At 40.1% G+C, this 11,627-nt stretch overlaps 1 protein-coding gene across 7 annotated transcripts in view; it reads left to right on the top strand.

The window, feature by feature from the left end:
• Nucleotides 1–7,410, top strand: part of Col8a1 (collagen type VIII alpha 1 chain) — a 160,627-nt gene extending 153,217 nt beyond the window's left edge. For 6 of the 7 annotated variants that reach the window (XM_023721311.1, XM_023721313.1, XM_004636578.3 and 3 more), the window contains 2 exons: nucleotides 2,373–2,703; nucleotides 5,500–7,410. In XM_023721311.1, the coding sequence (XP_023577079.1) occupies nucleotides 2,376–2,703; nucleotides 5,500–7,409 (2,238 nt within the window). In that variant the 5' untranslated portion in view covers nucleotides 2,373–2,375 and the 3' untranslated portion in view covers nucleotide 7,410. The remainder of the gene's footprint in view (nucleotides 1–2,372; nucleotides 2,704–5,499) is intronic. The other variant, XM_004636579.3, reaches the window with a different exon arrangement.
• Nucleotides 7,411–11,627: the final 4,217 nt, after the last annotated feature.

Here is an 11,627-nt window from a genome sequence, read left to right on the forward strand (position 1 = left end):
TTCTTCAGCACTTAGCTTTCAGTAACTAGGGAGCAGCGGCAGCATCAAGAACCTTTTGTAGCAAATGATGCTTTCCTATAAACTAACACAACATTAAATCTTTTTCAAGGCTACACAGATTATCATTATTTATATCACTTAAAATTTTAAAAAATATTTTATTTATTTGGTACATCTCGCCACGCAGCTCAGACTCGTAGTGGTATTCCTGCCTTAGCCTCCCAAGCGCTGGGGTTACAGGGCTGCACCACCGCGGGGGGTCTGGGGCTGACAAGAGCATCCGGGAATTGAACCCTGGCCTTTGCTCTGGCCAGGCAGGCGCTTGGACCGCCCTTATCTCCCCAGCCCCAAATGTCATTTATTAAGATTTTTATTATTATTATTATTATTAACCAACCCCTCTGTAGCCTGTTCACACTCTTGGCATTAGCCTTCAATAGGATGTCACAAATTCAATGCACATTTTCTAAGAAGTGGAAAACTATGATCCAGATTGAAAACAGAAGTTAAAAAATTTAAAAAAACTCCCATGAAATTAAATTACTTATGAATAGAAGTGTTTTCAAAGTGTTCTAAAAATATGTTAAAAATTGTGAGAATCTTGCCTCTTCTCTATCTTGGTTTCTCTTCATACCAGCCCCGCCCTAGGTTTATGATGTGAGCACTCTTCTATGATTCTGATTTTCATTAAATCCCTTAATAAGGTGTGAGAGTACAGCAAGTGCAAGACCAGTGTGGGTGACATGGGGGGGGGGGGGTTAGAGCCTTCATTGTGTGCCGCAAGTGCCCTCTAGTGTTTGTTTGCATGCTCTGCAGTTCCCGGAGCTGTGGTCTTGCAGAGACTGCAAACCTTTTAGAGCTTTCAATGATACAAAGAGCCTGCTGCTGCATGCATGCCAGAAGTTTGCCCCTACTGCTTGCACAGATCTCAAGCTGGTTTTTACAAACAGATAAACCTCGTTTATATTTATTCTTTGAACTGCTTACCTGCAAAGCATGGTATCAAAGTTCATTTTTGTGAAGCTCTACCTTATACTACTAATTTGAATGGTAAACTCTATTTTAAAAAGTTCAAATACAAATTGCATGTCAAAAGTTACATTTTTTGTTATATAGGTCTTGCTTTATCTTGGTCTTAACCATCCAGCAGAAAAGTATAAACATGAGGTACAAAAAGAAAAGCCATATTAATATGCTGAACTGTAAAAGGCTCAAGTCAACAACTTCTGATATTGCTAGTTCTGTGGATAAGCCACTACTATTATGAACTACTGGACAATATTGGATTATTTTACTGAATTCACACACCTACAATATTTTAATGGCACTGGAACACCCATCTCTGACAAAAGTAAACAAAAATGGGGGATATAAATGAAGGACCATTTTGTAGTGAAATATATACAGATATATACACATATATCTGTATATACAAAATAGGATAGATATACAGCTACTTTCTCTGAGTTCAGTGAGAAGAAAGACTTGTACTGATAGTGTTTAGACAACATATCATCTGCATCTTGTACTATGTCTAGTATGATTAGGTTTTGTGCAAATGTGGGATACTCAAAATAAAAGTGGACTAAAGAAGAAAAACTGCTAGGTGTGGTGGTATATGCCTGTAATTCTAGCATTTGGGAGGCTGGGGCAGGAGGGTGGTCACAAGTTTGAGGCCACTTGTGACAAACACAGTGAGCTCAAATCCAGCCTGACCTGCATAGTAGGACCCTGTCTCAAAAAAAAAAAAAAAAAAAACCAAAACAAGCAAAGAAACAAAACTTTCTCTCTTGAGTAAACAAATGGCAAATTTAAGGATTAGTAAAGACTAGAGCCTCCATATTAAACAAGGGCTGAGGTTTCTTCTAGCTTTCTACTCTACTATTAACACATAGTCTCCACTGTGCAGTCCAATATCCATTTTCTGGCAACATATCACTATTCCAGCATCAAGATAGATGAAGGGAAAGAATACCCCTTTCCCCATTAGGATCCTTCTTAGAAGTTGCACCATTAACTACATCCATCTGATGACAACTTTGTTACGGGGCCACCTAACTAAAACTGTCTCCATTTTGGGTTTCCCTATTCCCAGTTGAAAATTAGGAGTTCCGATATTATGAAAGACAGGCAAAACTGAGTCTTGGAAATAACTAGCAGTCTCTGCCACAGCCTATTTTCCCAACAATTACCTTCACATTACAGACAGCTCTTTTGGTTCTTTGATTTTTTTTTCTAGGAAGCAGTAAATCTTTTATTTACCTTCTACCCATAAAGTTCCAATGATAAGGACTATTATTTCCTCCCCTTTCCCACTGCCTCCAAGGCAACACACAGGTTCTCACCATGTTGGTGCATTCCTTCCTCCACAGGTGATGGCTGTACCATCTGGCCCTCTGCAGGTGCTTGGAGTGCTACTCACCATTTCCCTGAGTTTCATCAGGTTCATTCAGGCTGGTGCTTACTATGGGATCAAGCCACTGCCACCTCAGATTCCTCCTCAGATGCCACCACAAATTCCACAATACCAGCCTCTGGGCCAGCAAGTACCTCATATGCCTCTGGGCAAAGATGGCCTTGCCATGGGCAAAGAGCTGCCTCATTTGCAGTATGGCAAAGAGTATCCACACTTACCCCAGTATATGAAGGAGATTCAACCAGTGCCAAGGATGAGCAAGGAAACAGCACCCAAGAAAGGCAAAGGTAATATCATATGTCCATAATGTTATAAAACAGTAGTTTTTTAACCTCCTGATGGAGGGAAAAAGCTCATTTTAGAAACTTTTATTTTAGAACTTACTATTGATGATTATCAAATGGATGTTGAATTCCAAACTGTTATCCTCACAAAGTTCCATTCTTAAAGAAAAATATATGGTTCAATCTCTAGCACCAGAAAGAATAAAAGAGAAAAAGAACAGAAAATAAATATAGATATTCCAGTTTTATGCTTTATATAGCATCAAATACAATCAAACATTTAATCACAAGTAGTTTATTACTTTATTTATTATTTGTTCAAAATTTAGCAGCTATCTATGAATACCCATTTTTATGTAAGGCTTTGGGCCATTTGCTGGGGGAAAAATCAGTAAAAAGGGAAAAAGAAAAAAAATGACGCAAGGGCCAGGGTTCAATATGTGGCTCCGCCTGCCGGGGCCTTCGGGTACACTGAGCCAGCGATGGAGTTCGAGCGCGGTGGCACGCACCTGTAATGCCAGCACTTGGGAGGCAGAAATCAGGAGGATCGCTACTAATGTGGGCTATGTAGTGAGACCCTGAAAAAAAAAATCTAAAAAAAAATGAAATGACAAATCAACCTTTTTGAACTTAGGAAAACAGTAATGTAAAAACCTGCTATGCTCAAAGAAAAAGCTATGAAAGCATTTTGCAAACTAAATGCTAGGTAAATGCAAATGTTTTTAAATACTGCACTTATTGAGCCATACCTGTCAATCAACAATGGACAGAAGGAGACAAAAAAAAAGTACAGACTGAGATGACACCTGGAAATCTTGCCCATTACTTTTTAGGCCTAATTATTAGTTAATTAACACCTATAAAATGTTTATCATTGTGACAGATATTTTCTTATAAATTCAGTTGGTTTATCTACAGGTTTGAAAACCATAGTTTTTATAGGAAGAAGAGCTACAGCAGAGTAGCAGTCACAGTATTAGGAAGTTCCTGGATCTTGGATCCCAGAAATGAGAGAGATGTGTTCATTTGACTTTTCTGTGCCTTTTTTTAAAATCATGTTTAAAATATGAGTGTTGAGAGACTCAATGACAATAAGATTAACAGTGCGGAGCAAATGATAAAGCACCATGGGAACTTTGAGTTGCTACAATTTCCATTCAACGAATTCTCAGTCAGAACAAAGCATGTTTCAGGTATTGTGCTAGATATCAGAATTCCTGAGGCGTAAGATATGATTCCTTTGCAGATACTCCCTTGATATGGTAACTAAACAATTTACATTTACAAGTAACATACCTTAATTATACTACAATAATGTTTATTAGCATCAGAGACATAATCCCAATTTCACTCTCTTTAGGAGCTAGTATGCCACTTACTTAGATTACCTCAGCATTTTTTCCTTCCTTTCTTGAATGGCCTGCTTGGCTTTTGGTGCATCCTATGCCCCCCCCCCTTTTTTTTTTCTTTTTGTGTATTTTTTAGGCGAGGGTCTACAGGGTGTTTAGGGTCTCACTACTAGATGGGACCCATAGTGATCTACCTGTTCACAGCCTCCCAAGAGCTGGGATTACAGGCACCCACCACCACACCCAGTCTCAATCGCTGTCACAGCATGCCCCAGGGGCGGGCTTGGTACTTCAGGGCCCTCTGCCTGTTTGCAGGCACTTTAATCTGCTGAGCTATTTGACCGGCATACACAAATACCTATGTTTATTTATAATAAATTTTAAAAATAAAAACCAAAATGATAATGTCAGAAAAATCTAACTTAAATAGAAAAAAATAAAAGCAGAGAATGACTCTACCATTGTTTAAAATACACACACATACACCTAGAAATGAGATGAAAATACATATGTTGCGTGATACAAAAATATGATTATTTCAGTTTTTAAAATGTACTATAGTACAAGACACATTGTCATTTATTCCCCTCAAAATCAAATATTTCCCCTTTCTTTGAAGTTATATCCTTTTTTTTTTGGTACTTTCTGAAGCAGTTCTGGAAGCTCTCTCTCTAGCTGCACATTTATGACTTCTTCAATGTCTGAATTAATTCAAAATATTTACATTTCAAGGTTACTTTGACTTGGAAAAGATCCAGAAGTTTCAGATCACATCCAGTGAAAAAGATCAATGGGAAAACATCATAGTGTTTTTACAAGACTGCCTTTCCTTTAGATAGCGCTCAGCAACAGCATTCATTGTATTTTTTTGATCATACTTCATAAAGATACAGAAGAGGACTTCTAGAATTGCTTTAGAAAGTCACAAGAATAATATGAGAAGTATATTCAAAGCAAAGGGTATTATCCTGAGGAACATTAATGGAAATGTGTCTTGGTATAATAATTATTTAAAATGCAAATATTCATCATATATATATATATATATATATTTTGATTCACCACTTATATGTCAATTATTTATCTCTGTAGCAACTTAAAATTTTTCTTACATGTTTTTGAACTTTTCAAATTTTCTGTCAAGGACATACCATAGTATTTTTAAGTTCTGTACTGGGAAAAATGTTTCTTATGTTTTATCTTTTTAACTAGAAGCACCTATACATAGTATTTCTTAAAATAATAGTTTGAGTGCATCAAAGAAATTAGGAGCTTGATTTTCCTTTAAGTACTGAGACTGTATAACCCTAAAGCTGAATATTATTATTTATAGTTTTTTCTTTCACTAAGTAAAAGTAAAATGTGTCAGAATGAACTGATTTCTTTAGTTGAAATGATGGATATTCAAAACCAATCTCTCTCTCATCTTCCCTCCCTCTTTCTTTCCTAGCAGAGATACCATTAGCCAGTTTACGAGGAGAACAAGGTCCCCGTGGAGAACCTGGCCCAAGAGGACCACCTGGGCCCCCTGGTTTGCCAGGTCATGGGATACCTGGAATCAAAGGAAAACCAGGGCCACAAGGCTATCCAGGAGTTGGAAAGCCAGGCATGCCTGGAATGCCTGGGAAGCCAGGAGCCATGGGAATGCCTGGGGCAAAAGGTGAAATTGGACCCAAAGGGGAAATTGGGCCTATGGGAATTCCAGGACCACAAGGACCTCCAGGACCTCATGGACTTCCTGGTATTGGGAAGCCAGGTGGACCAGGATTACCAGGACAGCCAGGAGCAAAGGGTGAACGAGGACCCAAAGGACCACCAGGACCTCCAGGCCTCCAGGGACCTAAAGGAGAGAAGGGCTTTGGGATGCCAGGTCTGCCAGGTCTGAAGGGCCCTCCAGGAATGCACGGCCCTCCTGGCCCTGTTGGACTGCCAGGAGTGGGAAAACCAGGAGTCACAGGTTTCCCTGGGCCTCAAGGGCCCCTGGGGAAGCCAGGGCCTCCAGGGGAACCTGGCCCACAAGGACCTATCGGGGTACCAGGCATTCAAGGACCTCCTGGTTTGCCTGGACTTGGAAAACCAGGCCAGGATGGGATCCCTGGCCAGCCAGGATTTCCAGGTGGCAAAGGGGAGCAAGGACTACCAGGAGTTCCAGGACCCCCAGGCCTTCCAGGAGTTGGGAAACCAGGTTTCCCAGGGCCCAAAGGTGACAGGGGCATTGGGGGTATTCCTGGGGCTCTTGGACCCAGAGGAGAGAAAGGACCAGTAGGTGCTCCTGGGATAGGTGGTCCTCCAGGAGAGCCAGGCCTGCCTGGAATCCCTGGCCCTATGGGCCCTCCAGGTGCTATTGGTTTCCCTGGGCCCAAAGGAGAAGGTGGGGTTGTAGGGCCACAGGGTCCACCAGGTCCTAAGGGTGAGCCAGGACTTCAAGGCTTCCCAGGAAAGCCAGGTTTCCTTGGTGAAGTAGGACCCCCTGGCATGAGAGGTTTGCCAGGTCCCATAGGGCCTAAGGGTGAAGCTGGCCACAAAGGATTGCCAGGGCTCCCTGGTGTCCCAGGGCTGCTTGGACCCAAGGGAGAACCAGGCATCCCAGGGGATCAAGGTCTCCAGGGGCCCCCAGGTATCCCAGGAATTATAGGCCCTAGTGGCCCTATTGGGCCACCTGGAATTCCAGGTCCTAAAGGGGAACCAGGCCTTCCTGGGCCCCCTGGGTTCCCTGGTATAGGGAAACCTGGAGTTGCTGGACTTCATGGGCCCCCAGGGAAGCCTGGTGCCCTTGGTCCTCAAGGCCAACCTGGCCTTCCAGGGCCCCCAGGACCTCCAGGACCACCTGGTCTCCCAGCTGTGATGCCTCCTACACCACCCCCCCAGGGAGAATATCTGCCAGATATGGGGGTAGGAATTGATGGCGTGAAACCCCCACATGCCTATGGGGCTAAAAAAGGTAAGAATGGAGGGCCAGCCTATGAGATGCCTGCATTTACCGCAGAGCTGACTGCACCCTTCCCACCAGTGGGGGCCCCAGTGAAGTTTGACAAGCTGCTCTATAACGGCAGACAGAACTACAATCCACAGACGGGCATCTTCACCTGTGAGGTCCCTGGCGTCTACTACTTTGCTTACCATGTTCACTGTAAGGGCGGCAATGTGTGGGTTGCTCTCTTCAAGAACAATGAGCCCATGATGTACACATATGATGAGTACAAGAAGGGTTTTCTGGACCAGGCATCCGGAAGTGCCGTGCTGCTGCTTAGGCCAGGAGACCGGGTATTCCTGCAGATGCCCTCGGAACAGGCTGCGGGGCTGTACGCCGGGCAGTACGTCCACTCCTCCTTTTCAGGATATTTATTATATCCCATGTAAAGAAATGAAGAGAGATTTAATAGAAGAAAAAAAAAATAAGACAGCAAAAATACAAATGAAAAATACAATTGCTTCAAAACATTTATATAGTTGGAAAGTTATATTTAAGTGAAAATTTGGACAATCTTGTACAAATAAAAAACAAGATGCATGTTGAATATTCTGCACAGCAACTTGTAATTGAAAATGATGGGATAGATTTATATATCAAGTACTGACATTTACGTTTTACCCACTGGAATCATGTTAACTGTCATTTGTTATATGTTTCCATGATAACCTGCTTATTCAGATCAGTCAAAATATGTCAGTCTGAAAGATCATAGCTAATGAAAGTCACCCACTCATATTGTTTCTTTTAAAGTATTTATAAATATGCCTTAAAGAAATGTCAGCAATGACATATTGTTTTTACTTGCATAATTTTCTCTCCATCTGTGCAGATGCTTTGCCATGACATGTATGTGTGGCAGGGCATAGAGCGTCTGTATTGTTACTGTCTCAGCAGGAGGTTGGGGGCCATGGAAACTATGGTAGCTTTTAGCTCAAAGGATATTTCTCTCCCATTAGAGGCTGTCTTCCACAATAGTTAGAACTGTGTTTAGGAGGCTCTCTGAAAGAACTGGAGAACCAGTCAGCCACCTTAGTACTTTTTTTGTGCAAAGAGCACTGAAGTGCTAGAGTGCGACCTGAGCCCACAAGGAGCTAACAAACCAGCTGGGAGACAAGAGTAATCATTCATTCATTCATCCCTCAAAGATTTATTTTTCCCTGTGACTTCTTTTTCTTTTTCTCTTTCTCTTTCTACAAAATCTCTTTCCACTATGGCCTTATCCATAAAAATACTAGGAAGTTAAAAAGAAACCAAGCAACCCTGCTTCCACAGTATAACTTGCCAGTCTTGTGAAATGTTTATTATTAGCAGATACTGTGTTTACATGCATTAAAATTTCCTCTTTTTTTTTTCTCTATACATAAACCACAATGAGGAGAATCATGGAGATATCATTATTCGTTAGTAGCTGTCAATTGGAAAACTTCCTATTTTGTAGGGTTGCAAACTGATGTGTCAGCTCATCTTCTAAAGTGAGTTCCCAAAATCCAAACCATTTTTTTTTATTTGGGGAAAAAATAAGAATTCATAGGAAAAAAATTGGTACTTAAGAAATAATTATGAGATTTGAGATCTAAAAGTAAGTGTGATGTTTCCAGGTGATGGGTGAAGGTGCTAAAATTATACAAAAATAACTGTTTCTTTAGCAGCAACTTGTGGAAGAGATAGCTGAAATGTCATTGGGTAGTAATAACTCATGTCTCTCTTTTTCTGATGTATTTGGTTCAGGGTCTCACTATGCAGCTCAGACTCCTAGTGATCCTCCTGATTTCTGCCTCCCCAGTGCTGGGATTACAGGCCTGCACCACCACACCGGGTCTCAGTGGTCAGCTTGGCGCACATGGGGGCGGGGCTAGTGTGGCATGTGGTGCCAGTGATAGAACCTTGGTCCCTGTACTTGTTTAAGCAGGCACTTAGTCTGCTGATCTATCTTGTGGGTCCTAGCCCAGGTCTTTTATGTCACCCTGTGCTCAGTGCAAGTCAACAACTAAAACGGTCTTGATAAAAATAAATAGCCCAGATATTTAGGCATATATATACTAATTAGCATTGCTCAAAACACAGACAAACCATTTCAAGTCCACTGTTACCCACCATGGACTCTATAAGCCTCTTGAAAAAAATAAAGTGGAACTATGAGAGTAGAATCTTTTATATATCTTTATTGAAATTAAAAGATTGAGGAACAGAAGGATAGATATAGATGTAAAAGTATACAAAGAAATGCTATATTAAAACACATGGAAACATGTCCACGTCAAATCTGAATCAGCAGTAGAGCTCTTACTTAGCATGTACAAGACTCTGGGTTAAACATGCAACACACACACACACACACACACACACACACACACACACATTTTACTACCACAAAAATTATTGGCTAAATAAGTGTCTTTCCCTATATAGTATACAAGCACCATTTCTTCTCAATTCTTAAGAAAAATTAGTTCATTACCACAAGATTTCCTAGTTACTGTTAATTATGTAACAGTTTTCCCATCAAAAAGATCTACTCAATCTGCATTTTCACAGTAGGCAGCATTTATGTGGCCAGGTATCCTTTGGGTTGGTTTGAGGCTGCTGGTTTTGGCCTGGTGACTACACAGAGATAACATGGACCTCTCCTCCTGCTTAATAGCTGTGTTGAAATGAGTTGGAGGCATGTAAGACCAACTGATTTGTAAAACTGTATTTATCTGTACATGTATGGACTATTAATTTCCAACAAGAGAGAAATTACCTCTTTAGTTAAAACCAAGTTTCGCTTTTCAAAATATCTTCCAACTTATTTATTAGTTGTTACTCAATTGCCTCTATATATATTTGTATGTATGTATGTACATTATCAGGCATATGCTTCTAACTTTTAGATGGAGGAGGAGCAAAATCTATGCCAGATACTGTGTATTCTACAATGGTGCTAATCTCAGAGTTAAATGATACTCCATTTAATTTAAAAAAGAGTTTTAAATAATTATCTATGTGCCTGTGTTTCCCCTTTGAGAGATGCACATCATACTAATACGTCAGTATAAAAGCAGAAGAAATAACCGCACGTTCTAAAGTCTAGGGATAGTAGTGTAATCCATATTTAATTCAAAATAAACTAGAACTTTTCCATGTGAAATGGACCAAATTGCTAATATTGTTATTTAAAGAGTTATAATACATGATATCTACAGGGGAAAGAATGTTTGTAATAGGTGACTGTCCTCAAATATCTTACAGACTACAATGAATGGTGAAAAGACTGGTAACTTGTTTGAGTTTCCACTATAGATTTGAGACCTAAGAAGAAATCATTTTTGTATTTAAATTTTTGTACTGATTTGAGAAAAAAATCATTAAATACTTTTAAAACAATGTTTCTTATCTCATCATCTCACTCAGCTGACATTGTGTGAATTTTATGTTTTAAAAAATCTTTATTGTTGTAATTAGCAGATGAACTAGAGACCTAAAAGAACCATAGCTTAAACAGGAAGCAGTTCAGGACAATTTTCACTCAACATATTCAGCTATGATGTGGCAAGGTAAAACAGAATGGAGTATTTGCAGATAATTTCTTGTGGGGAAAAAAGAAGTATGTGGCCTTGTTCTTTGCTTATGGATGTAATACATGAAATAGAAAAGTATGTTCTAGTTAGCTACTTTCTGCCTTTCTATTTTTTTTCTCCCATTTTCATAGCACCCTTGAGTTTTAGCTGGGCATGGAGTTAGCCAAAGAAATATTCAGTCTCCCACACTATAGTATAGCTTGCTATAGTAATAGGACTAAATTCAGGGCAATGGATGTGGGAATGAATGATCTAAGAAGTTTCTGGGTTGAGTTTTTAAGATGAGAAACACACCCTCCCCTCCTTTATTCACTGCCCTCTCACTGCTGGCATGTAACTATCACAGCAAACTATCCTTGCCTGTAGAGACGAGGATAACATACTTGTGGTAACCCATGTGAGATTTCTGTAAATTCTAATACAGATCAAACACAAACATGCTTTAGCACATTTCAGACTTTTTCATTTAAAAGCCCTTCTGACTCTTAGAAATGCAAATATTTTTGCTCATTCCATATCAAAAAATAACAGAAGTATCCTATGGAGTAGGCTCTTTCTTTTAGCAGAAAGTTGTACAGAATTTCTATTTTTTTTTTCATTTTCAGAACTGATACTTTTGTCAACATAAATTTTACTCTCAAACATGTTTTTATGATGTTGAAAAGCTACTAGTTTATTATCAGATAAAAGTTTTATTAATTCCTGGGAATAAGTGTAATGAAATTTAAACTAAAATGGGACACAGGATCTCATTTAGTCTCAGATACTCCAAAGTTTCTCATGTGATAGAGATACAGGCTTTTTTAATCAAATCTTCCTGCAAAGCATCTGGAATCTTTTTTTTTTTTAAATTTTATTTATTTATTTATGTGTGTGTGTGTGTGTGTGTGTGTGTGTGTGTGTGTGTGTGTGTGGCCAGCTCAGCCCAGCAGGGGGCGGGGCTGGCTGGCATGTGGTGCCAGGGGATTGAACCGCGGTCCCCGTGCTTCGCTAAACTTGTTCTGAGTAGGTGCTTTAGACCACTGAGCCATCTCACCAGCCCCG

This window comes from Octodon degus, unplaced genomic scaffold (genome assembly GCF_000260255.1).
Source record: "Octodon degus isolate 3935 unplaced genomic scaffold, OctDeg1.0 scaffold00081, whole genome shotgun sequence".
Taxonomy (NCBI): domain Eukaryota; kingdom Metazoa; phylum Chordata; class Mammalia; order Rodentia; family Octodontidae; genus Octodon; species Octodon degus.